Below are 27,931 nucleotides of genomic sequence, written 5' to 3'. Positions count from 1 at the left end.
CAACCTTGCTCTTCTTAAACGCGTCTTTTGACAGCTTAAGCAACAATATTTCATGACCTGTGACGTAATCACCGTACAGGGGTTTCCCATTTTACCGGAGGTAAGCTTCAATTTTTTAGCCCAAGGGCGAAACGTGTTTTCCGTCGGTCCAGAAGTCTCAAAATAAGCTAACCTCCCGCCCCCTATTCTCCCGGGATCCCGCCCTCTGGCGCCCTCCCGCCCCGCATGATTTAATAGTGAAATTATGTTTCCTTTGAATTACGGGAGAGGAAAAGTTAATTGAGGACGAAATTAACATTTTTTTCAAATTTACCATTATAATATAACGAATCTCCAATTTAATGAGCTCCCTTTTTAAACTCAGATCAGACCAGTACAAACTTCTTTACAACCGAGTTCAAAATTAAAAATGCTGGGCACTGGGGGCTCTGGGATCTAGTGAAAGAACGCAATTTGAAACCTGGCCGCGATCAACGACGGGCGAGTTAAATTTAATATCAAGGGCAACCTCATTACGTCCTTTCTTGATAACAAGCCAAGATAACAAGAAGGAGAGTTCAAACAGCTCAGACGTTTAAACTATTTAATGCACCGAAGAATGTAAGGCGTTTAGCCGAGGCTTTTTCTGTAGCCAGCCAGGAGTCACATCCATAAAATGATAAATGAAATCTTCAAACCTTCTGTGACAATTTGGCAATTAATGAGCGTATGTGGGGGCGTATGTTCACTCGTCTTATTAGTCCTGTTCGCCTCTCAATCTTCACGAAAATTTCAGCCTGTTTTTAGCAGCAGCTGGTCGTGTTATTCTCTCCTTTTATAGAAGTGGCGGCGATTTAATTGGTCTGGACCGTTATGGGTTAGATTTTTCAGATTTCTCTATCGTGAAATCAATCTCAATTAAGAAATTTGTTCGAATATGTCAACAATTTTCCTCAGTTATATTTGGCGACAATATTTTTAAAGCCAAAGCCGGTTTAATTACTCTTCATTCGTGAAATTTCATAGCCATATTTCACCACGATCACAAACTAAAGCAAAATTAAAGAAAGCAAGTTCTCTCATCCTCGTTACCTCTGCAGACTCTGCACCTTGAACTGAACTGTAAACTGTTTTTTTTTCTTCAAAGAAATATTTCGAGATTCCGACATGTCCTGTTGTTTATGAATTATCGTCGACCGGAAGTGAGCGATTCCCGCGCCCATTTGTGATTGGTGCGTTATGATTGGTTGAGCGGGAAAGTGCGAAATTCTAAATATTTTAGTCACGTGAACTGCCTGGGAAAGAGACGTGCAAACTCAACAGAAGGCTTGAATTTGGACACGGATTTGTAGATTTTGTTGCGCAACGAAAAACCCTTGTTTTTATCCTAAATAGGATGGCAGATGAAGAAGCTTTGCTCAAGAAAAAGGTAGGGATGAGTCCTTGAAGGCAAATTCAAGCTATATCTAGTGTAAACAAAACAGCCAGCCGTTCTCCTTCGTGAGATATGCAGGCACGACCTGTGGTAAACAGCTTGCTGCGAAGAGGTCGAACTGTGTTAGCCTTGTTTGTCGTTTAGCATGAGGCAATGTCTTTACACAGTACTTGTTTACTTATTGTTGAACTAAGGGCATCTCACGTTATACGTTGTTCTGTAGCAGCATCTCCACGCCTCAGCGATTGTCAAAGACGTTTATTTCACTTCCTACTGAGAGCACTCCACAGGAAAATATGTTTTTTTGAATGAACTCCCTGTTGAAATACGAAAGATCACTGGCTATTTGATCGAGAAGCACATACCCGCTTGAAGAAGTAAAAATTTCAGTACCAGCTTAGCTAGGTAGCTCTCCACTGTGCGGTGCAAAATTGGTGGTAAATTGTAGAACGGAAGCTTTAATTGACTTGGTTTCGCAGTTTGTTAGCTTAATTTGTGCCATCGATAAAAAGATGGGTGTTTTAATGTATTTTCGAGTTGGTTTAACTGTCAATTTTGAACTGGATGTGTATATTGTTTTAATCTTGTCTGATCTGGGTTTAGCAAAAATTCTGCTACAGTAACGTCTATTGTAAGTTTGCATTTGGAAATTGGATTTGTCTTCTTGAAACTTTTTAGTGGCGTCTTAATTTTGTTCGCGTTTCCCTATTATTTATAAAAATCTAGCTTAACTTAAGACTTCTTTTAGTAATCAAATAACTGAACCGAGTCATCACCCATTATCTTCCTGTATTAGACTAATTGCGAATCATAACAAAGCGTCAAGAACGTTGTATTGAAATAATGGTTGAAGTGTCGTTCACTAGCAGCGATCTGGTGTATAAGCAGGCAGCTATGTAACAGTAGTACTCTTGGACAATGGTTAAATAATTAAGCCCTTATTTATTGTCATTTTCTCTGACATAAGTAAACATTTCCTGTTAAAAGGATCGGTTTGTAAATATTTTCATGGAGTGTTTAGCTGCAAAGTGATATAGTCTTTTTATGTTGTCAAGAAGACGTCCAGTTCTCTTCATTTCAAGATGATTTTTTGTTCCATCCATGTGATCTTGATTGCTTTTGATTATCTAACTTTGTTTCTTGCCTCTCTTGGCTGACAAAGTTGTTTTGTCACCAACAGATATTTTGCAATTCCATGCCCAGAAACAGTAAATCGCGACACTGGTTAATTTGTTATGCTTCATTTAGCTTCAAATTAATTATTAACACCTTGGGATGTATTAGCTGAAACTGTTGTACCATGTATGCAAGCTTGATCTCCTTTTGTACTCAGCTGGTAATGAAATTGTTCAGCTGTTTATGGGAGATTCCCTAAATAATTTCTTTGTTGCAGAGTAAGTGTAAACAAAAGAGCAGATATCATAAACTGGATAACTACATGTAAATGAAGACAAGGTTGCAACTCAATAAATTAGTAACCCAAGTTAGTCCGGTCTGTTCCTTCTCCTTTGGTGATTACGTTACCATAAATGCCGAAAGCATACAGCTAACTGAGCAAGGAAGGAGGGTGAATTCATTCTCACTGGTCAGAATGATAAATGTTTTGCTATAAAAAACATTTGGAGATCCCTTGGTATCTTAACCCTTAATTGCTTTTAGCTCTGTTTATTGTTTGCTAAGCAAATGAGGACATCGCATGTCTGCTGCTTCATAACAATGGTTGAAGTAACAATAGTTGATCAAGTACCTTTTGGCTCTTTCAGTGAACTTGTTGTTTCCAGTAGTGTGCATAATTAGGGGTATGAAGTCTAAAACATGCTCACAAAAATTATTGATTCATATGTAATTATTAAAATTATATATTAACTTACAATTTTTAACTTTCCTTGCTTAAAGTAACTTACATGTAGGAATAGGTGTCCACCACTGTCAGATACGTGGGCAGGGCTGTGCCCTAGAAGTGCCCAGGTGCCAATTTAAAAAGTTACTTTTTTAATATAAGACCAAGACTTGATCTATCAATTGCTGGGCACCCAGGATTTCATGGTTGGGAACCCTTGGGCTCCTCGTAAATTTTCTTAGACCACAGCCATGAAAGGTCCAATAATATGCCTTGCTAGATCTGTTAAGTTAACATGAATGGCCGTAGCTTTGTTTTTACAAAGTGTGGTAGTTCTATTAAGTATCCATAACATTGCTTAGATAGTTACTTTCATTTCAAAAATATAAGCTTGCTAATGTAGATTTACATACATATACATAGATTTACATTCTTTTGTAGGACTCTTTTTGCAAAATCTCTATACCTAAGCTACGTTTCAAGTTCATCTAGAATTTTATATAGTGCATGCTTAGTAAGTGGGCTGGCTATACTCTACAATGCTGTGCTAATGAATACCGCTCTAAGCATCAGGGTGATTACATGTGAAATGTTTGGTGCAATTTAAAATTTATGAAAATAAAGCCCCGGCCAAGTGATTGCAACATTTCAGTGCAACATATTGTAACATTGTTTGGCACAACATGTTGCGCATGTTTGGCTACCCTGTTGCGAAGTGTTGTGATGTGTTGCATGTTGGGTGTTGTTGGCTCAAGTTTGAAAATGGTCAAATTTTCATGCACTATTTGTGGATGTTGCATGATGTTGTCAGTGTTTCAGCCAGACAAATTATTTTACTTGAGGGCCAAAGTGGCCCATAAAGACCTTTTTTAGGGGCCAATTTTTTTAGGAAAGGGGCCAATAAATTGAAAGCTACAGAAGGAAAAAAAATGCATCAGGGTGCCAAGGAAAATAAAGCAGTTTATTAGGATCTATGATAAAATTTAATAAGTGCTTTTTGAAGTGTTTCTACTCAAGAAAGTTTCTTTTGAATCAGATACTACTATGAAGGATCCGTGCATTACAAGAAAACAAGCCTTAGGCATACATGACTTAGTTAGTGATCAAGAGTTTGCAATGCATTGTAGGGCAATTTCATACACAACTCAATACTGCAGCAAAGCAGAAGGACGGGTTGACTGCTTTTCTTATGTTGAATGTTTTAGAAGCAAAGATTGTTCAATATGTTTTTCTAGAAGGAGATGATGTGTGACAAAATAGCCGTTATTGATCGTCAACACAGAGAAATGTATGTGTAGTCGCCATAATGCATCTAAACCAGAATTTTTGGTTGCCAAGGATGAAATGTTAGTTGCACTGGCAACTGTATCTGTCACAATTTCGAGCCCTGGGATGGCTTTTAAAATATTAAGACTGTGTTAAGCCTGACGTCTTGTCAAAGGAAAGGGCCAAATTCGCCCTTTTCTCATTTTTCTGGGGGCTATCTCTGATTGCAGCGTGGGATTCCCGCAATGGCGCACTCTGGCAGAAACACTGGTCGTGCTCGTTTGGCCAGGCTTGTGCAATGATTTGCAACACCCAAGATGTTGCAACTAGTCGTAACAGGGTGACGAAACACACGCAACATGTTGCGGTTAACAATGTTGCGATATGTTGCGTCGAAATGTTGGGATCATTTGGCTGGGGCTTACAAATACTAAGCCAACAATGTTGCTTTACATGTATGTTGCATTGAAATGTTGTGATAGTTTGGCCGAGGCCTAACACCGAATTTCTACCATGACTGTAGAAAGCACCAATACCTTTAAAAATGACAATCTTTATTTTGTAATTCTAGTTGGAGAATACCACTGATTTCGAAGAAAGACGGGAAATCAGACAACAACTGAGGGAAGTGCGAAAGAAGAAACTTGATGCTTTACAATCTGATACAACAGCAAATGAAAGACCAAGGAGAAGGGAAAGAGTGAAAAGAGAAGAACAGTCAACGGTCATTACAGAGATGAAAACTACAGGTGTAAGCGACAGTGACACCTCACGGCCAACACAGACTACTATCGAGGTTAATTATAGTCGCACTGTTGTTACTGAAGGACCTTCTGAAAATGGTATTGAGAATGGACATGTTGAAAGCGAAACATTTGTTGAGGAAGAAACAGTTTGTGTTGAAGATGAAACTCCAGTAGAGAGGCAACCAGTTGAAGCAGAGAGTGGAACTCAATTTACTGTACAAATCAATGGGGAGAAAAGTCCGCAGGATAGCGAGGAGGAGCAAGGGATATCAGCGCCTCAAGAAATCTCTACAGAAACTGAAATTGTGGTTGAAACTTCAGAAACAGCTACTGATAGTAAAGAAGAAGAAACAGAGAACAAGGAAGACGAAGAAGTGGAAGAAGAAGTGGAATTGACACCAGAAGTGATTGAGAAAATGGAAGATGTAGATCAACTTGAAAAGCTGGTAAGATAGTACATTGTTTATCATAAAATATAATTTAAGTCATTATGTTATTTTTTGACTCTGCTGCCATCCTTCTTGTGTTTTGTCATATGACACATATTTAACAAATTGACATCAATTTGTTTTTTACCAGTGTTTCAGCCAGAAAATTTTACTTGAGGGGCCAAAGTGGCCCCTGAAGATCTTTTTTAGGGGCCAGTTTTTTAGGAAAGGGGCCAATAAACTGAAAGCTACAGAAGGAACAAAATGCATCAGGGTACCAAGGAAAATATAGCAGTTTATTAGGATCTATGAAAAAATTTAATAGTAAGTGCTTTTTGAAGGGTTTCTAATCTATAAAGTTTCTTTTGAATCAGATACTAGTATGAAGGATCTGTGCATTACAAGAGAACAATCCTTAGGCCTACATGACGTAGTCAATGATCAAGGGTTTGCAATGCATTTTAGGGTGATTTCAAACTCGGTCAGCCATTTGGAAGTTTTCCGATATGAGAGAATTAATACAGCAAAGCAAAAGGATGGATTGGCTTCTTTTCTTATGTTGAATGTTTTAGAAACAAAGATCTTTCAATATGACTTTCTAGAAGGACATAATGTCTGACAAAATAACTGTTATTGATCATCAACACAGAGAAATGTAGTCGCCATTATGCCATACTATGGCGACTAAACCAGAATTTTTGGTTGCTAAGGATGAAATGCTTGTTGCTTTGGCAACCGTATTGATCACAATTTCCAGCCCTGGGATGGCTTTTAAAATATTATGCCTGTGTTAAGCCTGCAGTCTTGTAAAAGGAAAGGGCCAAATTGGCCCTTTTTTCGTTTTTCTGGGGGCCATCTCTGATTGTAATGCGGGATTCCTGCAATGGCGTGCTCTGGCGGAAACACTGTTTACGATAAATTGTCAAATTTTCTGCCCTTGGTTGTTGATGCATCGCATAAAGTATAAATTCATGTGTCTGTCCGCTTATTGAGAATAAAAATTAAACAATGAGCATGCGAGAATTTCTGCAGTTATCGTAAGAATGAGAATTTCCTCTTCTCCTTCATCATTCATGCAAGCATTAATCAGCAGGCCATATGGGAGAAGGTTGTTAAAATCAGATTGACGTGAAAGGAGGATGTCAAGTATTTAGTTTTTAGCTAATACTGCTCATTCATCCATACAGTGTAGCTGTTATTTAAAGCAGAAGTGTTTAATTTTATTCAAATTGACATTATTCAAAATCACTGAAAAACCACAACAACCAAAGGTAGATTCGGCTGAAGAAGGTTACCTAAAGGAATCCCAAGCAACATTGTGCTTGTACATGTAAAGGAGGGTTTTTCCTGGAAAACTGTTTTATCTTGCTACCTCTCTTCATTTGTTTACATATGTAAATACATCAAGTATTCGTATTTTTCAAGATTTTTTTCAAGTCTCCAAAATTTGATTTCAGGAAAAAGATAGTGGCTTATTAACTAAGCAGTGCGAAATGTCACCCTCCCAAAAGTTATCTTAACTTGTCATGACAATTTTGTGTAATAAGGGCCACTGTCTCTTGTTTTGCTTCTGTTTGCTAAGTGTTATGTCTTTCACTTTATAACTGGGAAACAGGACAGAGAAATTCCCAGTTAATACACTGTACATACACATACTTGGTGTTGCTTTCATTTTGCACTGGAAAGGAAAAAAAATTCAGAAAAATTATGCAAATCCAAATATATACTAATGAGTGAAAGTTATACTTATATGCACTAAATACAATTTTTTTTTCTAAGTCAGAGTGCTGGCGTGTTTTATTGGAAGACATACAGTACATGTGTAGTAGTAGTAATGGTTATAGACTGTGATATCCGTAGTCATTCTAAAACGATTAAGACAGGGTAAATCCAGTTTTAACGCCAGGAGAAGGGTACTCCCTTATATGGGCCATATAGGTATGTGCGGTCCCAAATGGTAGGCTTTTCCAGCCGTTTTGGTCATAAATAGAGTATCAATTTTGTCCATTTTGGTCTTCAGTAGGGTATGGCTTTAGTACTCTAGTCTTGAATTGGGTATGTTTCTTGGAAGAAGCTACTTTTTCATCTTTATCAATAGGACAGTCAACAAAAGCCCATCATAACTTATGTTTAAAGCAACTGTGCCAGCTGCAACGGTCATAAATAGAGTATCGAATTTTTGGCCAGGTCATGAATAGGGTAGCAAAAACCGCAGTTTTTGGTCATTAAAAGGGTAAGGGTTTTGGGAAGTGGGCCGCACACTCCCTCCCAACTTTTCTGGGAGTTCCCCCCCCCCCCTGGGGTTTTAACCCTTCATTGCGATCTTTTGGGTATCTATCCATGGCTTTCTGTGACAGTGTGAGAGGATCATTTTTCACCTATTCAACTTTATTTTTGTTACTGAACATTTAGCTCAAAGATGTTCCTCTAAATGAATATGCACTTAGAAAGGCAATAAGACTGCAGATAAGACAGCTCAAAGTCAAGCAAGGTAAGTCACTTGTACCAATCACGTTTCTAAAGAAAAGCTGGTATGGGTAAGACTAGATTTGGCTTTTTTTAGTGCCATTTCCCTTCACAAGGAACATACTATAAACACCAGTGGGTAAGCCGCACTCACAGATAAGCCGCTCCCCGAGTTTGGCAACGCAAATTTCGGAAAAGGATTTTTGGAAAGAAGTCACACAAATTCTCAAGTGGAGTCTTGTGAAAGATTCTTTACATGTACATTTCTTGATTACAGTGTGACAATTTCAACATGGTCCACCTAGTACTTTTCTGATAATGACTGAAGAATCTAAATTTGTTTATTCTTCAGTCAGTAATTTGTTTTGTGTACAAATTGTAGTATATTGCCATAAACTGGAACAAAGAAAAATACCAAAAACTGAAAGCTGAACCACAATATCTGCTCACACTCTTTTGTTTTAACATGTACTCTGCTAAGTAACTGCAGGGCCTTCATTGAGACTGTTTCAAAACGCAATCAAGAAAAAAGTTATTTGTACTTCAGTTCTTTCTTACTGAAAGCACTGTGACTATACAACTATTGCGTAGCCCAAGCTGAAGTTGTCACACTCTATTGGTTTTGAGAGGGTACTCGGCTGTAACTTTCGTAGCTATCGTAGTGCGTATGTGCATCTTTAGTAGTGACTTGTGATGTATTTAAACTACAGCAATTCAAAAAACTGCTCGACCAGCACCCAAATTCAAGTCAGAGGCTCCTGCGCCTAAGGGAATGAGGTTAGTATCGACTTGTGCATGAGAGTACTAAGTAATTTGTTATCTGTTTACGCACTTTTACATTACAGAGGCAAGCAAAGAAACTGAAAATGCGTCAAGGTTAAAAAAGGAAAAACGGGTTAGTGAACAGGATAATTTACCAGGAAATGATATACCCTCAAAACGTGCACCATCTCAGTTGTATGGAACTGGCAAATCAAATGAAACTAAAACTGCAGCAGATTCGACATTGGACAAACTTGAAACCGAGAATGAGATTAAAACAAACGTTGGTGATAAAAAGCGGCAATCATTGGCAAGTGACTCTGAAGCAGATGATGCTTCATCCTCCATTTCCAGCTCAACATCCGAGGGTACTTGTACTTCAGAATCCAATCCCAAAACTCCACCTCCACGACCTCCAAAACCTTCAAGACTCCCAGCGAGCCCAGTCATAACTGATTCGGAACTCAAGGGAGATTTCAAAACAAAAATCCTTGGAGCCTCTGCAAGTCCTTTGAGAGATCTGACAAAAAAACCAAAACCGTCAGGTCCTGAACAATTGGACTTCCGAGGACAACTGAAGAAGACTGGTTTGAGAGCTGATAAAGATCTGACAGCACAGGGGAGAAAGCAGCAACAAGAGGGAGACTTCCGTAGACAGCTTAAGACAACAGGTGTAGATACATCAAGAAATCTGTCAGCAGTGAGAAATGTGGGTAAGAAAAAGGGGGGAGTTGAACAGATTGATTTCAGAGGACATCTAAATAAAACAAAGGGTTCAGAAAGTGCTGTTGATAAAAAAGGGCCACCACGACCTCCTCCAACATATTTATCAAAGAAAGCCGAACCTGGAGCTTCATCCTATCAATCCCCTGCAAGAACCCAAACAAGAGAAGCCAGTGAAGATGTTAAGACAGCTGACGCAAAAGAGAGTCGAAAGATTTCTAGTGCAGACTTGTTGAACATGTTGCATAAACCTGTTGAGACATCTAAGGAAAGTTTTCTTGTGCAGCGTGGTATCAAAAAGGCTGAGACACCAAAATCTGCAGCCCAGAAATTTATTGTACCAGCAACTGATGAGAACTTTCAGGCTCGAATGGCACAGAGAAAGGAGAGATCAGATAAACTTATCCTATCTGTCAGAGATTCTCAGGCACAAAGGAGGACTTCTAGTGGCGATGAAACGAAAGATTTTCGAGCTGTTCTGAAAAAAGCTGCTATCCAAAAATCAAGAGCAATGCCGAAAGAAGCTGATCTGGAAACAGGGGAAGGACCTTCAACTGGCAGAGTCAAACAGTAAGTTTATTACAATATTTAAATTACATTTTTGTGTATATGTGACTTGTATATTTATGTATTGTTGAGTTTGTGTAGTTGCTTCAGTTGTGCTCTGTTATTTCTGCTTGCTTCAATCGACTAATCTTCACTGTAAAGTTCTCTCCTATTGATGTCTTTTTTCTCTCTTTTGCCTAACGTCTACAGAACCTGTCTTCAAGTGTGTCTGGCATCAAGAGCTTTCTTTGCTCACTCTGTATCTGATGAAGTCTGATTTCAATCGTTTTTGCTAAGAAAATATTACCAGAATGTACAAACTGTATTCTACAGAAGAAACAAGGACATGGAATCGCAGAACTGTAATGAGATTTGTAATAATTGACTGTGGTCAGAAACTTTTGTTACATAAGATCATCAGATTGTGCGTCAGTTTCATTTTATGTAAAAATTTTTTGATTTTACAATTTGTATTTTACTCAACCACATGAAGTATAAAATAAGGAGATCTCAGAACATTGTAACTTCCAGTGAGAGACTTTAGAACCCTTTCATTTCTAATCATCAACTAATAGTTCTTCCTCACTGTTTGGTAGAGTTAGTTCCTTTTATGTGTGGAGAATTTGTTTTAAATCAAGCCTCTGTCAAATATGTGATGAGTTTCTTTATTTCTTCTGGTGCTTTTTGTTTAAATTTCTTGTTGATGTATTGATCACTGTAATGAAAAATTGGATGTTGAGTACTTTTGAGATTGAAAGGGTTATAAATTCACATGAATTCAAATGTCAGATTTACCTTTTCAAATTGACAAAATTATATTGCAATTTCCAAGCAAGAGCCTTCCTTATCTCAATATTAAATTGTACTACTCTGTCCCAAGTGAACTATTATGTCTGTTGGAGAATGTGTGTAACCATGTCATTTAAAACTGTTCATTTAAGAAGATTAAGTACTTTTGTAATTAAAACCCTTTTCAAAGCCATTTGCCAATATGTGATCTGGTTAGGACTGAAATAAACACTGGGATTATTGTGATGAACAATTAAAGAAATGATTTCTGGTCAGTTGTTACCTGCAGATAAGCATTAATAAACAAACAAAACACAAAACAGATGTGTTGTCTAGTTGCTTATAATTAAATAATTTAAGATAGTGGAAAGTGATACCAAAAACAAAGAAAACTATTCCAAAAATGTCTTGTTTCTAACCAATCGCTCCTGATGTTCTCTTGGACAAAGTGACCTAAACTATTCCAAAAATTCTCATTACAAGCCAATCAGGGTAAAATAATTGTTTTGTAGGCTGACAACATATTACTAGTTCAAAACATCTGTGATAATGCAGAACACCTCCTGGCTTCCAAATTTCAGGATTAACTTCATCAAATTACTCACCACACTGCTTCATTGCAAAAAGTGTATCAAAAAAGTACTCCTTGATGCAAAATTTAAGAAAATCATCTGACAGAATTAGATACATGTAACTTTAATTATTTGTGATCAGTGGTAATGACCCTTAAAGATGACCTTTAATTCAAGCCAGATTAAGATGTTTTGTGGAGCTGTTTTTAGTTTTCAGTTATTTTGATGATAACTAGATTATAGCAGGTTGTCTGTTCTTCCACCTGTAATCTTATATTCTTTTCTCCAAGCTGTTAACTAACATGCTTTACTGACAGCCTTAACCCACTAACTCTTTGCATTGTATTGTTGGCAGTGTAATTTGAAGTCAAAGTGTGTCCAGCAGCAGTTGTAGATGCTATCAAGTTAATGAAAAGAATGTGATAATACGGTGTTTATTGTATGTAGTATTTGTGGTATTTTTTTAACACAATTATTGTCAGAGTTGTTTTTATTGAAAGTACATTTTATGATACTTCAACATGTGTGGTCCTTGTGGCAATGGCCACCTGTTTCTCTACAGATACAGATATTTCACTCACAAGTGTTATCTATTTCTTGAGTGTACAGCTGTACATGTGAAACCAAAACTGAGACCATTCAAAGGAATAACCTTGCCAAGATGATAATAAAGACAGTTAAACATTCAAATAAACATTGAACATTGCCCTCACCATTTTTATGTAGAATTACACAATACTATAAATATTAAGGCACCCTCTGTATTAAGGCCTTCTCTGTATTACTCTCCCCTCTTTAAATAGGCTTTAAAAATAAGCCCTTCCCCCCCCCCCCCCCCTCCCTCCCAACTGAATAAATGAATGTACTCAAATGGTTCTCTTGACCAAAGTTTTCACCTGGAAAATGCTCAAAAATGAATGACAAACACAGAAAAGCAATTTGTACCTTTGATCAGATTCTTATTTCTCCAAACAATATTCTTGTGAAGTCAGTTATGCAGGTTATGGGAATACAGTAACTGATCAACGGCAAAAATTTTTATGTCACAGATAATGAGACACTGTAGTAGTACGTGTAGTATGTTTTATTTTAGAATTAGCCAGTGACTAGGAATTTGTATTTAACTGCCAGAGTAATATTAACATTGGTTTGGAACGTTTCAATCAGCATGCATAATTTGCTTGCTTCTTGTCTGAATGATGCAGTAATTGCTAATAATTTTTAACCAGAGATGGTGTAATGAGCATGTTTTTACTCTCTTTCTGAATTACATGTAGTTCAGAAATCACAGACTGACCATAATTTGGGGAAGGAGAATGAGATGCTATTGATCAATGGATTTACAAAATTGTTAGAAAATGTCACATTTATCATTGAACATGGACTACATCATTCAGTATGAAGGATTTATGTTGCACACAAGCATGAGCTATCAACTTGCGTCTCATTGGATTGTATTGCAGTGTCGGATAGTCAGAGCAGAAAAATATTCTAATGAGAAATTATATTACTTTCGACACATTTTTGTGACAGACCATGAGATTTTCAAATGAAAGTTTCCTGCGAAAGGAATAAGCTTGTTTTCAATTGTACCATTAATTCAGTACAATTAATTGTTAGTAAAATTACTTACTTGTATGCCAAGCAGTAAAACCATCCCTTTAAATTCTTTGCATGGTTAATTTTTGTGCAACAGATGGGAATATAGCATGATCGTGAAAGATAATTTAATTTTAAAGGTTACAAGAGGGTTATGTTTTTGGTCTGATTTGCTTTCACTTAAAAAAATTCCCAACTTTTCTGGTAGGGTCAAAAGGTCTGAGATTGTTAATGAGTATTGTTTTCTTAGGCAGTCCCATAGCAAAAAAAATCTGGGTATGTTGCCCAAATTCTATGATTTCATGGGATTATCAAATAAACAGTATTTTTTTTTTTTAATTTTATAGTAAGTAGGAGAAAAGCATTTTACAAATTCCTTGTAAAATAGCTTTCGCTTTTTTTCAGCTAAAAACGTGAGGTCAACCTTCTTAAACCCTGCCCTGTCTCATTAATAAAATTATTGTATTAGATATAGGGCTTCGTTACTTAATCATTTTACTTTTATATTTTTCTAGCATTCTTTTTAAGAATCATGGACTTAGTTATATTGTTCCACCTCTGTGTTGTTTAGGAATGAAAGATTTTCCGTAGACATCCAGGACAAGAATGAACTTCAAAAGTTGAGAGCTCAGCTAATACAAGAAAAAGAAACAAAGGACAAGGCAGTTCCAGGAGGTAAAAGTGTGACAAAAACTGTCAAGTCAGAAGGAGATGGTACTAAAGAAGTCACGACCACAACAGAGAAGACTACCGAAGTTGAAGAGACAGATGCAGGTCCAGCTGAGATTACCAGAGAAGTTAAAAAGACAACTGAGGTTCACAAGGGTGGTGGAGCAACCATGACAGTGACTAGAACATCTCGGACTACGGAGATGCGACAAACAGGAGGAAGTAAAGGTTGGTCATGGTAGATAAATGAGGTTTTTTTCATTTGCTGATTAAAAGCATAGTAAACAGCTAATGGTAGTCAGGTTAAAATTCTATACTGTGGCCTAAGCAAGAGTAAAGCTGCCATCAACTCTAGGTGATTGTGTTTAAAAGGAAATTAAAAATTATGAATATTGTTATATTTTCATCGCATTTTAGCCATCGGGAAATGCAAAATTTCACTTCTGGTTGGGTCAGAAACTGTGTGAGGTGGAGGCCCGGGACTAGTCAGTAGGTGATGTCAAAACAAGAATATAGATCAACATCATCTTTCAAACAAAACAAATACACTGCAGAAATGTTCTTGTTTTATATAACAACATCTTCTGTACTAGGTAAGTGTGAAAGGCTTTATATAGAGATTTCCTTTCAGGGGGAAGTTGTCATTTAAGTACTTGCACTGTAAATTAAAAGCTGCTTTTAGAGTGGTAACGTCTTGTCTTATCTTGACCCATCACTAATTGTTTTGGGTTCTTTCAATGCTACCTGGTGATTGTGTTACAGCCTGATAGCGGTCAGGACAAAATTTATCATAACTATGTTTAATATTTAATATGGAGTCTGTACAGTGGTAAGTTTATTAATTTGGAGCCACAAACAAATTCATTACTGTCGAGGTGTGAACTGCACCATTCGTTTTTAAGAATTTTACAATAACTTATTTTTTCACTTGCATATTATACAATGCACTACAGTTTGTGATTTATTAGAAATCAGCTTTCCACTTTAAGAGAGAATGCTATATTTCATGCATGCACTCAAAGAGCAGGTGATAATATAACTGTTTGGTTATTATCAGTTCCTTTTCACCTTATGTTAGTGACATTTTTTAATAATTAATGGCTGTTTTTGTTCAGAGCTCTCCCACAAGCTTACATAATTGCAATAAGCTTTTAGCATCCTTTGTCAATATTGCACTGTGTACCACTAAACTAAATTTCTTATGCATCTTAAATATATTCACTTTCCACAATAACAGGTGCAGGTTCTATATTCTGTTCGGTCGAAAGGGTTATTGTGTTTTTGTAAAGATCTAGAATAGTGTGGCAAGTTTTCTGTCACTTGTTCTGGCACTCAGACAAACTTCAAGCAGAATTTTTGAACAGTTCTGCTACTCCTGGTAAGAAAATGGAAATCTTTATGATAATTCTGTCTTAGGACATCCTTGCTGGTGATTTGGTCTTGCTGTAAGACTTCATTTGAAATATCACCTTATATTATTAATTGGACGGTAGAAACTTTTCAAATATTGACAGAAAAAAGTAAGTCAAAATTAGAAAAAAATACCAAATACTGAAAAGTGGAAACAAAAAAAATTCTTAGCAAAATGACATGAGTGGCATGGATAGTGCTCAAACCACTTAATACATTATGTTCTACTATCTAAGTTTGCCAAAACTTTGATACTACATTAATTCCGACCTGCTTTTCTCAAAGATTTCTCTTATAAAACTCAAAATCATACTGAAAACCCTGTACTACATGTAAGTTAACAACAGAAATAGGTTATCATACTCTTGCTGTAACTCTTCAGCTCAGTGATATCATAATATGATTGTATACATCCAGGATTTTCCTGTTATTATGTAAGTATTAGATCTGTGAAATATCGAACATTGAATTTTGAGAATTTAGATAGAGGTGAAGTCTTTTCCAATCTTAAGGGTCAGAGGAGCCCTCATAGGGTTCCCAGTCAGGTGTACCTCGTATGTACATTGTACATGTATAGTGTGTAACTCAACTTTCATTAGTATAAACCAAAGAGTAGTGTTGTTACTACATGTACTTCTGCGTGGACTAGGACAGGTTTAGTTTAAAATTTGTTACTGTGAGGAGACTTGAATTGTGAACACTTGATATTTCTTGGTTCATTTTTAAAGTGACCATAAAATGTAGGCTCTTCATTTACACAAGAATATTATTTTGTGTTTTTACAGTGTGAAAATGCTAATATTATTCATTATATGAAGAGCCTTTATTCTATAGTAAAAAATAATGTATACGTAAAGTAAACATGTGAACGCACTGCTCTAATCCTTTGATTAGTACTAGTTCTATTGAAAAAAAAATGTACTAAAAAATGGCAAGTGTTCATGGCAAGTATTCACTTTATAGATTCCTGTAAAAATTCAGCCCTAAATATTATGAAACTTTTTCATAAAGTAATTAATATCTTTAGATCGCCTCAATGACTCAAATTGACCTATTCCAGGATAATTCTACAAGATGCAAGATCAACCATTAGTTTAAAGTGGCATCATGGTTTTTCTGGCTCCATTTCTTTGAATCAAGTTCTGCCATGCACATAGTCATTGTGTTTCAGTGACAAAATGTTATGGAATTGCAAAACTTTTAAACATTCCCAATTCATCAATAAGTGTTTATTTATTTTCAAGAGTATGCTGCTGCTCACACCAAAACATTCGCTATTAACAGATCCATGTAACTTTTCATATTTTTTTGTGCTGCTGGTTTAGCGTGCGGGTTTTATTTTTGTTGCAATTTCTTAGGAATGTCAATTGATGCTCTGTTTGCCCAGAAGAAGAAAGAGAAAATGATGGCCAAGAAACAGCTACAGGCAGACACAAAAAACAAGAGAATGGCTTTCAAACAGCAGCTGGAGGCTCAATCCCCAAAAGTGTATGTTCAAGAAATTATTGTTTTCTGAAACAAATTGGTTCAGTTGTTCTCACTGGGAACCTTGTGTACAATCCCCGTGTTCCTGCATGTAATAACATACTGTACATTCAGCTAGCCTGCGAGCCGACTTCAACTCCTCCTACGTTAAATCAGCAGTTGATGCAGCTGAAAGACCCATGTTTCTGACCTCTGAAATCCGGTCATGGATAATGCTCTGTAAAGGTCAGACAACTAATGCGGCTTTTTATTTCAGCTGCAATATCAAAGAATTGGAAAATTAAATTTTTCCCAAGCCCTGTGGGTAAGGCAGCAACAACTTTGTTTCTTTCAATGTCACCGCATTGCATTTCTTGAGCTTCAAATTCAAAGGGAATTAAAACATTCTGAAATTTTGGCACAAGTGGGTCTGGACACTTCATCTCTGTGGGCCGTCATGTTGTTTTTCTAAACAGAACTCAATCACAGTCGGATAACATCACCATGCCAATGTATTAATTTCAGCCAATCAGCTGTAACGGGTGGTTGTGGGGTAGGGTTCTGTCATGTTATGTGCATGTAATGACAGCATAGGAGATGACCAGTTCAGTGAGGGCTAAATTATCTTGTCTTTGATTTAATGATTATGTCTGACATCACTAAACAAGTGCATAGCAGAAGATTGTCCTTTATGGGATGTAAGTAGATTTGTATTTAAGAAGTCAGTCACTGCTTTCTTTTGGAATTAAACCAAAGAGATTATTAGCACAGGGCTCTAAAAAACTTGAATTTCAGCTTGCCCTTGGGACAAGTAGCTCTTAAATTTTGCTCACCTGGGCAAGCCTATTTTGCTCTTTTAATGATTTAGTTGCCGGATGATTTGCCTGATCCCTTGCCCACTGGGCTAGTGATAATGAATTGGTACTTGCTGAGAAGGAGAATCTACTTGTCTCGGACGACCAGACAGCACTTTTTTTGAGCCCTGCATCAATTTTTTAAGGCAACATTTTTTGAGTGCTTTTCATTAGGAGTACTACTGCAAACAATGGTACTCATCCCTAGAACTTTCTTTAGTGAAGGAGGAGGGAGAAATTTCACAAGTGGAAACACCGCTGTGAACCAGCTGCAGGAATGGTGTCGTCGAAGGACCAAATATCACGAGGTTTGTTTTAGCTCCTACTAATAGGAATACTAAAAGAACTGTCTGGTTGCCAAAGCTACTGTCAGTCATTCAAACAATGGCTGAATTCTGCTTTTACTCTTTTTTTCTGTTGTAAACTCTGGGCAAAGAGTCCAGCTTTGTTTTTCTTGTGAACATTATACAATGAGGTAAATGTGGTTTCAAAGGTCGCATTACTACTCTCTCTCTGTTACGTGGTCACCATGTGAATTTTGAAGCAGCTTATGGAAAGCAAAATTGCAATAAAGTTTCATTTGTGTTTACGTTTATTTCTTTGAAAACAACATGGGGAATTTACCAAGTCATTAATACCAAACCTGTAAGGTCTAACGTATGTTGCTGCACTAATCTTCTGCTATATTCCTGTTTTTGTAACCTAGCCCTTATCTACTTTAACAGGGAGTAGACATTCAAAACTTTACAACCAGCTGGGCCAATGGTCTTGCTATGTGTGCTTTGCTGAATTACTTCCTGCCTGAGAAGATTCCATATGACACTCTAGATCCTAGCGACAAGAGGGGAAACTGGGGACTTGCTTTTAAAGTTGCAGGGTGAGTCCGTCTAGTCCTGAACAGCTAGAGAGAGAGCTTATGTACATTAAACAATTAGATTATGAGCTCAAGATTTCTTTCACATGATATTCGACAAGGGTGCAGTCAAGTTAATCAAAGTGAAAAATGCAAAGAAGCAGCTGCCAGCCTGTTAACAAGCCCATGCTGCTAGGCTACACACTGTCTACAGTGGAATAGATAGTGAGTAGTGTAGCCAGTCAGGCAATGACATTTATGATAGAATGCTAGCAGATTTATACTGAAAATTGATACATACAGGTATATTTAGTGTGACTATTGTCAAGCAATCAGTGTCGCCAAATTATTAATGCATTGGACTCCCAAGTGGAGCAGAAACTAGGTTTGGTCAGTGGTGAAGCAAAATAAATTTCTACCCCGAGTGTTGACCACCAGCATTTGTTACATTCTTTGTCATTGTGTAGCATTCCCAAATTAAGTTGGAGTTGACCTGTCATTTTATGTCATCATATATATTATGGTATATTTTGTTGTTGCTTCAAGCCTTGTTCTGAGGGTTTTTCCTTGGTTACTCCAGTTTTCCTCATAAAAGAAAAAAAACTACAGTTGAAACTGGAAAGAAGACCTGCATGAAAACCATGATGTGGCCTCCTTGTTAACTGTTGTTGATGGGCCATTTTACAGCTGTGTGCTTAGTTACCTGGCCTATGAATGCAAGCGAGGCTGGAGGTGACTTTGCTTTGATACAGACCACTCTGCTTTTCTCATTTGAGTGCAAACTAGTTAGCATAGGAGCAACTTGATTTACACAACAAAAGCAGTGAGGTCTGTATCAAAACAAGGCCTGGTCACTGAACAGACAACTGTAAAATGGTGTATTTTTAATATTGTATGTGATAGACAGCTGAGCAACATCTTCCTCATGTTGAGGAATTTTATTCAATGCAGGACAAATCTGCTAATATTTTGTCATTTGATACTTACAAAGTACAAACATTTCCCACTGGTGTTCCAAAGCATGTCAGAATATTGATGTGAGAATATCTTTTTAGGTTCTTGTTCAAAATTTGCCAATAAAATTTCAGTTTCAAACAGCACACCACAACCAGATTGAAAGCTTACAGCAACTGTATGTCCTTACACAGTGGGATTGCAAAGCACATAACACTTGCAAAGCACTGTATGTGACCCCACAATGCATGACCTCACTGAAAAGCCACTGACTGCCATTATTTTTGCTCGAGCCCAACTTCAAGTAATTTACATTTAATCATATTATTATCAATGTGTTTTTCCTTACTTGTACTTCATGTTTTCTTTTTAGGGAAGAGGGCATTGAACCACTGTTGGAGTTGGAGGATGTCATGTCAGTTGAGGTACCAGAACCTAAAAGTCTGATCACGTACGTCCATTTTATCTACCAACACTTTGCTGAGAAACAACAGCAGCAGAAGAAGGCATAGATACTCCTCTGTTGACCAGGTCCTGTGTAATGTAATCCTCCACAGAACAAGTCAATAATAATGTCATTTTATAACAATTATTAAGGGTTTATTCGCCATTAAGTATAGTCCTAGGAGGATTGGGAACAAATCTTTTTTGATATCTGTTCAAATATCTCGGCCAGCCTTTTCAAAGATTCTTATTTGACCGCCTTTTCAGCCTTGTTATAATAATAATCCCAGTCGGTTTACAAAGTTTATTTCATAGAACATCCAGTAATAGTATTGCTCAGTATATAGAAATCCACTTGTAAGTTATTTTATATTAATTTCAGAAGAAGTAAAGATAGGGCCGATCATATATGGCCTAAATAATGTTCAGAATATTAAGCATTTTTTTCAAAAATTGAATCTAATTGTTTTCTGATGGAATCAATTATGCTATTAGCCATCAGAGTTCAGTTTAGTAGCGATTTTTTTTTTTATGTAGATTAGTTGTGTAACATGTAAATCAAATGAATTATTCGAATGGGTTTTCCAAAAGTGCTGCTGGAATCAGTCTTTGATAATGTTGAAACAAAAATATTATAGTTTTGAATTAATACAGTTTAAGATATTAAAATTTTGATTTTGAAATTTTCAATACAATGCCTTACCAAAGAATCTTTTGGGGCAAGTACCAGTTTTACAGTCAGTTCTGAGGCATAAATTAAGTTTTTGTAGGGTTTTAGTAGATTTTGACACATTGAATTTTCATGGTACAAGAAAAGTGTACTTTGGAAGGGATATAGGAAGAGGATTAGACTACAAGACATTACAATGAGTTTTGTACCGACAAAAAGTCGGCTTCAATCGTTAGTCAAGTCTATTTTTGTTGCGTTTTGGGACTACTTTATGTTGCTTTGTGTTGGGTAATAATGGTTTAAGTTTAACAATTTGTTCAGAATTCTATTGGTGGAGAATCACAACTTTGAACAATTTTGAAGTAACTTTCAATTGTCAATATGTTAGTGTCGAGTTAACCCCGCAGTGAATATTTCCCAGCAAAAATGCTCTTATATATTTACTGTAGGTAGAGCTTAAGGAGTGAGTATTTAAACCAAGCCGGTTTATGTGAAGTAGAGTTTGTCACGTGGCGCGGACTAAATTGAATTACTACAACTTGGAAGAGGCAGTTCGTAACAAAATGTTGTTCGTAGATGTAGTAAACTTTGGCTCAGACTTTCAAGTTTTCAGAGATTCACCTATTGTGTTAGCCTAGCTTGTAAATTCACTTGCTTTCTCCGTTATCACGTGACTACGTGACTTTTACTTGTGGAACAAATATGACAAGTTTGGAATTTTGAACTTGTTGCGTATGTCAGTGAACGGACCGAGAGCCTTCTTTATACAGAAATCTCTGTCAGTTGGTTAAAAGAAACAACAACAACAACAACAACAACAAAAAAAACAAAGGAAAAAGAACTGGGTTAGTAATATATTTGTAGACCAGGAGCCAGATGTTCGAGGGGTTGTAACGCTCAGTTGATAAGTGTTGGTGAAACAATCTATACTTATCCACTGAATAGTGATTTATCCGGTGGATAGCGTCATACACCCTTTAAACAACTGGGGCCAGTACTGTAGCAAAATTTGTGCACAATGTTTACTTCAGAGAAGAGGGAATTTGATAATTAAACAATTTTTATTGTAGATAATTTAAAGTAAGTTTTACATTATACAATATTATCATATAGACGAGTATTAAAATGTTTGAAATATATGGCATATGATGTCGAAGTCTGCAGTAAATGTGTTAACTACAAGTTTCTACTATTGTCCCATTTCATGTTATCACTGAGTGAATTCTCAGTAGTTTAGTTAATTTCGATCTTTTGCCTTTGTGGATGCGTTAATATTGCGGTGGAAAACTCAATCAGACATTCTCCCTTGACTCAAAGAGAATATACTACGAGATTTCGCGCGGCCATTTTTTTTTTCTCGTGCTTTCTTTCGCGTCACGCACGATGGACAGCTAAAGAGGGACGACTCGTAGTCTACAAAGAGGTGATGAAGATGATTTGATTGAAAAAAACTTGTTTGTTAAAGAGCCCGGTTAATGATTCAGTTAATGGCTTGGGCTGAGTCAGTTCTTCGTGTAACGTAACCCTCCGTTTGCAAAACCTGTGCGGACACCAGAGGAGTAAAACGTCTTTGTGGCTAGTCATGAGTCTCTGGTCCTTGAAACTGATTGGTCAGCGTTGGTGTTATTGGTTGCAAGACTCTTGTGTACAGTTCGTAAACACTGATTGGTCATTTCTCAAAGCCTTCCTGGGATTTCCGAAACCGGGAGTGATCTAGTGATTGCGTTGGGAATAAGACCTATATGCTAAAACCACTACCTATAAATATCATTTCTATCCGATTTTCATTTTAGTGGAGCTAATGACCGCTTTAGCCGCCTCGAAAGTTATACACTAAAAATAAAAAAAATAAACACTACTGTGCTCTTGCTCGTCAGATTGGAAAAACGTACTGCACCACTTTCTGTACATCCCTAACCCTACTCGCGGGCTCAGGTAATCGGCGCAGGTAATAATGCCAGCTGTAATGGTGGAATGAACGGTGGACTGCAATAAGGTACGCGAGAATGTCGCTCGGTTTATTTATTTATACTTGGGCAAGCATGAATTTTTTTCCGCCGCCATTTTTTTTCAAAGTTGGAGCCTGGCGCGCGGCCAAAACTTGCGCATGCTTATTAAGTTTTTCCGCTCTGAAACTCTTACTCTACAATCGACGAGGAAAAGCAGGATAGAGGCAATGACCGCGTGGAAACTGGAGGTAAGTGTTCGTGTACACGTACAAAGAATTATCCTTATTAACGTCCACGTGCTGAGCATTTTAAGACTTCCATTCCATTCTCAATCGCTGTATCCATAACGTTACAAATGCATTTTTGATGAGTTGTCACAGTTTTCATCTCAGACTGTGAGACTTAAGAGAAAACGCAGGAAAACTACGCAATGCAGGGAGGGGACTCACAATGGGGGAGGATGGGTCGGGTATGCGGCACTGAAAAGTTACGAAAATAAAACATAGGGAGCTCTTGCAGAATGTAAAAGGTTGCGCAGTTTGAATTAAAGGCAAAACGCGAACGGAAACACACGCGGGAGAGAAAAAGAAGATACTTTGCGGTCCACGACAAAACACAGTACCTGCATGGTACAGGAAAAAATGTACAGACTTACGTATGTAGTTTCAAAGACGGGTCCGTAATTTCGAAAATGAGGAGGCATCATTTGAAACACCATCATTAAATTGACCCTCTGTTATCTTCATTTCGGACGTCGCCCTTCTTTGAACAAAAGAGAAAAACTCAGGTCAAGAGATTATCGAGGTACTTACCCTGATAATCTCTTGCTCAGGTCTTACGCGACAAAATTCTCTGTAAGTTGTCTCGGAGCGCCATTTTGTTGCAGATTTTCAAGAAATGTTAAGCCATGATTAAAGTCAAAAAAAAAAGAAGAAAACGCGTTCACTGCGGTTTTCCGATCTGAATTGCAAATATTTGACCTCATTATTCATGTTTTTCCATCGCCTGCGCGTGTTGAAAGATGACTGTGCAGGCGAGTTCAACGTATTCTATATCTGTATTGTTGTTTCTTCCCTTCCAAGTTCGAGAACCAAAATTAGTTTGTTTAGAGCACCCTCATTTCCGTGACGTTTACAGCGAAACTCGGCAGCGTGGGAACTCGACCAAAAGCTTTGTTCGGTTCACAACCATGTTCACTCGGTCCACAACCATCGTGGCGGATGTGTGAATTCTCTTCTGCTTGCAAAGGTAATTATTAAAGTTATTGTTGTTATGAGGGGTAGTTTGTCCTTAAAAAACACCATCTCGCGTTTCATAAGATCTTCTGACACTTTCCGCTAAATTTCAAGACAGTATGGAGTAGAAATATTGAGTAGCAATGTTTGCTAAACTAACGTTCTTAATTAAGCTCAAGGATGTTGTCATGTTGTGTATAGTTCTCACTATATAAATCGTTTTCTCGAGCTTAATCCTGTTGTATAAACATGCTGACTTACATCCTGATGCAGCACAAGATAAAAAAGTGTTCTTGAAATAATTTTGAACGCTGCCGCCAAAATATCATTGCGTGTTTGGAATCATTCACACGGGGAAAGGGACTGTGGAAATAAGTTCTTGACATCACAAGCAATATTATATACTCCGGCAATATTCACACACATAATTAGCAGATTTGGTTGTCACATTAACGTCCTATGAACTTAAATATTTGTCTAATCGTCAATGTTGTAAATTTTGTCATGTTTACTGGATAAACAGTGAAACTATGGCTAGCTAAACAGCGAACTAATCCGGTCGTTTTTTTAATTGATTTCTTCATTAGAATTATTGCTGAAGGAGAAACGAAACAAGGAATATAATCTTAGGAAGGCTTCAGTAAAAGGTGAGTGAGAATCAGTTCTCTTTATTCCTGCGTTTATCGTAAACGCAACTTTCGTTTAGCTCTAGATTTTGGATACAGATAGGGCGTTATAAGGACACTGAAAAAAATTGGTGTATTTTCTATTACATGTTCCGGGTCATATGAAATATTGCCTTTCTTCAACTGCGAAACGAAAATTTCTTTGGAATTTTAGGAAGTCTCGGTCTGTACGGAAGTATTGTTCGACGGGCTCTATCTGCAATATCATGAATCAAAAGCTGCATCCACACCTTCTTTTTCAAAGGGAGTCATCTACACATCCCAGTATAAAAAAACTTAAACGCCGAGTTTTTAGAAGAATAACTATAACTCAAGCCTTTACAGAATGAAATGATCTCTGTAGGATTTATCTAACAGTTCCACTGCGATTATTTGAGATACTTGTCTGAATTTCTACTCAAACTGACGCAAAACAATTAACCATCACCAGCGTGAACTCGGGCTCAAAGGAGGGTGTTTACGTTCTGTTTATTTGTCACGATGCCGTTATCTAATCAGGTAGTGGTTTTTCTTTCTCAGGACTGATGCCTTGGTCAACAGTCAACTCATCATCCACCTGGCAAGCGAAGAAGACAAGCAAAAGGATCGAAAGCAAACTTACTCGCTGTAAAGGTAGAATAAATAGCTTTATAAGACGAATTTGGAATTTTCCAAGGTGCACTATAAACATAGGAATTACACTCGGAGAAAACATTCAGTTTTGACTTTGTAGGGCGCAGAATGAGAGAAGAGCAAGCAAAGATTAATTTCAATTTTATTTCTGCATTTTCAAATTAAAATGGTTGAGCGGACAGGCCTTGCAAGCCAACAAAACAATTTTTTTTCCCTTGAATGATTGGAAAATAGGTGGAAGTTTCAACATGCATCTGCAAATCTATAATTTCATTTCATTCATTCATTTAAGAGTGTCGTGTTTTTTCTTTAAATTAACATTATCACTGCTATTATCCAGACCACTTTCATTTCGGTTTCAATTTGTTTCCAGTTTTGAAATCATGCATAATCAATTTTTTGCATAGTTCTTATTCGGACAAGGAGATTTTTCTTTTCAGAAAAATAGTAATATTACCAAAATTCCGTTTCAAAGGCTGGAATTATGACGCAAAAATCAGAACAGTTTTGTATGTCAAATTATTTTCGCAGTATAAAGATACAAGGTGTGAGATAATTCAAGGCATACACGTTTCGTAGATGTACTGCATACTCTGGAAACGCACAGTTTTGTTTCACCTTGAAAACTTTTCCGTCGAATTTGGATTCGAGCATTATTAATCACAAACAACATCATAAGAAACTAAAATGCGACAGCTCACTTTGGATCAAAACTTATACAGCTGATCAGGGGATCTTTTTGTTGTGTCTGATCTTGACTGTTACCAGGCTGTAAATATCTTTTTAATGGAGTTTTACGAAATTCTTTGGACATCATATTCTAATCCAAACACTGTATTTTGGCGCTCTATTTGTACTGTTTTCCAATCAAAGTCTAATTTCTTTCTTAGCAATCATAAAATAATCAACTAAGATCTATGGACATTGTCTTGATCTACCCGCAAATTTTCAGAACTAAGAACAAAATTCACAATTGTCAATCAGAAATGAGAATTAATATTTCAAGTTTGTAAGGGTTAGTTCTTTATACTGTGTCACGTAAACAAAATTTGAATTATTCAATACGTATTTATATTCTGAGGAGATTATTCACGCGTTTATCTTGTATCATAAGAGAATTTGTCCTGCGCGAAATATAAATATTGTTAATGTTGCAGTTCCTAGGGAGTAATGCTTTAATTATCCCGACAAACACAAGCAATAAACACGCGTTCTATGGCGTAAAGGGGGGAACACCGCTCCGCAATCGGCGTGACAGACGAACTTCCATTGCGTGACCAAATGCCAAACTTATCTCCCCAGCGGTTAATTCTGCACTGGATCGGACAAGTCGGCGAGGCCAAAAGCTTGCGCGTCCTAGTAGCGTAACTCTAAACGGCACTACGAGCTGACCTCCGGTCAGCATCGTGCTAGAGTGTAGACAGTTCTCAAGCCTTACTTATCTCCCCAGCACTACGAGCCGACTCCGCCGGCACGTGCTGGATCGGACAAGAAGAGGCATAAAAGAGCGTTAAATAGCGCCACTAAATTAGCGAAAACGAAGCTTGGGGAAGTCGCTGCAAGACTTAACCGATAGCGTGGCACGAGAGGTGAACCCCAGTTTATTATTTATATTAATGAACAACGACAATAAACCTCCAAAGGGAGGGAAGGGTGGGAGTTACAATTTCGAGGGCTAACTAAAAGTTACAGTAGTGATATAACGAGCGAATGATGCTAAAGTCCAAGCTAAGCCTCTTTTATAGGTAGACTGATGTCTAGGTTTAAACCAATATAAAATCGTGTACCATGAAACGTACAGAGTCCATGCGGCCTTGAACGAAACAAGAATGGGGCTATTTAAAAGACTAGCCATACAAAAAGCATGATATAGTTAAACCGGACGTTGTTGCAACATGTATACGTGAAAGGCTATTGTGAATATTGTTTATACTAGACAAGAAAGACTTCTATAATGTTCTAACGCGTAACAGTTCTATTGCGTTACGTTTAACAACAGTAAGCTAGTGACTGTACGTAAATAGCGTCACGCTCAATTAACTGCGCTTTAACGATTGACTTTAAAGCTTTATTTGCAAAGAAACAAATGCAAATTCTTGCTTTTAATAACGTTGTGGACAGAATTGTTTAACGAAAGATTTTTGGGTCAGAAATCATACTTTTTGGCGTAAAATGTTTGAGATGATGTTCGAAGTAGTGTAACGTTTCTGGAAAAAGTCATTTAAGCCTGCGAAAGTAGCAGACACTTTGTAGCAGAGTATTCTGACAAATACACGATACTTTGACGATTTCTTTTGAAGATTTCATATTAAGTAAACACTTAAGTCTTCGCTCGTGTTTACAATTTTAAAATTACAATCTTCTGCGTTACGATATTGGTGGCAATGTTTATAGTGCACCTTCACGCAAAGACATTATTTTTCTTGAAGTGAAAGAGATATTTCTAACTTTGACAAGAAAAGAAAACCCGTGAAGCAAATTTTGATGGTAATATTCGGTATTTAGTTATCCAAGTTTCTTAAAGGGAAACCATTAAATTCTAATTCTCTGGAATTTTTTCAAGGGTCTCATAACAAAAGAAAACTTTATTCAGAAAGTTTACCAGCCAAATTTGACCGGCAATTTGAATCTCTGTATAGCGAAGACTAATTGTAAGACGTTTACCAGATTTCTTAGCTTAAAGCGTAAGTTTTCATTTTTCTTTGAAGTAAAGGTTTTAAAAATGTTTGTCAAAATTATTGTCTTCTAGAACGCTGTTCAAAATTTTTCAATTTTCCCGCCAAAAAACTTAGAAAAAATACGGGCGCTCAAAATACGCATGTGCCGTTTTTATTTTCAAAAACAATTTCTCTATGGTTGTTGTAAGTAATATCTGTTTAAAAAGTTTTATTTTTCCCGCCAAAAAACTTAGAAAAATACGGCGCTAAAAATACGCATGCGCCAATTTTTTAAAAAAATGTTTCGAAGTACTTTATTTAGT

The 27,931-nt window shown here is 37.0% G+C and overlaps 1 protein-coding gene across 1 annotated transcript; it reads left to right on the top strand.

Annotated features, from left to right (window-relative positions):
* The first annotated feature begins 1,236 nt into the window (after window positions 1–1,236).
* LOC110040772 (uncharacterized) lies at window positions 1,237–21,618 on the top strand. Its single transcript, XM_020746041.2, has 9 exons — window positions 1,237–1,408; window positions 5,092–5,712; window positions 8,107–8,185; window positions 9,006–10,215; window positions 13,723–14,048; window positions 16,589–16,718; window positions 17,769–17,856; window positions 18,274–18,425; window positions 19,729–21,618. Exons 1-9 carry the CDS (start codon window positions 1,376–1,378, stop codon window positions 19,865–19,867), a joined length of 2,778 nt encoding a protein of 925 aa, XP_020601700.2. The 5' UTR covers window positions 1,237–1,375; the 3' UTR covers window positions 19,868–21,618.
* Window positions 21,619–27,931: the final 6,313 nt, after the last annotated feature.

Source organism: Orbicella faveolata, unplaced genomic scaffold, assembly GCF_042242905.1.
Source record: "Orbicella faveolata isolate gen_17 unplaced genomic scaffold, um_ofav_v1 contig_47, whole genome shotgun sequence".
NCBI classification, from domain to species: Eukaryota; Metazoa; Cnidaria; class Anthozoa; order Scleractinia; family Merulinidae; genus Orbicella; species Orbicella faveolata.
Note: the sequence above shows the minus strand (reverse complement) of the source record. Positions and strands in the feature narration are given on the sequence as shown.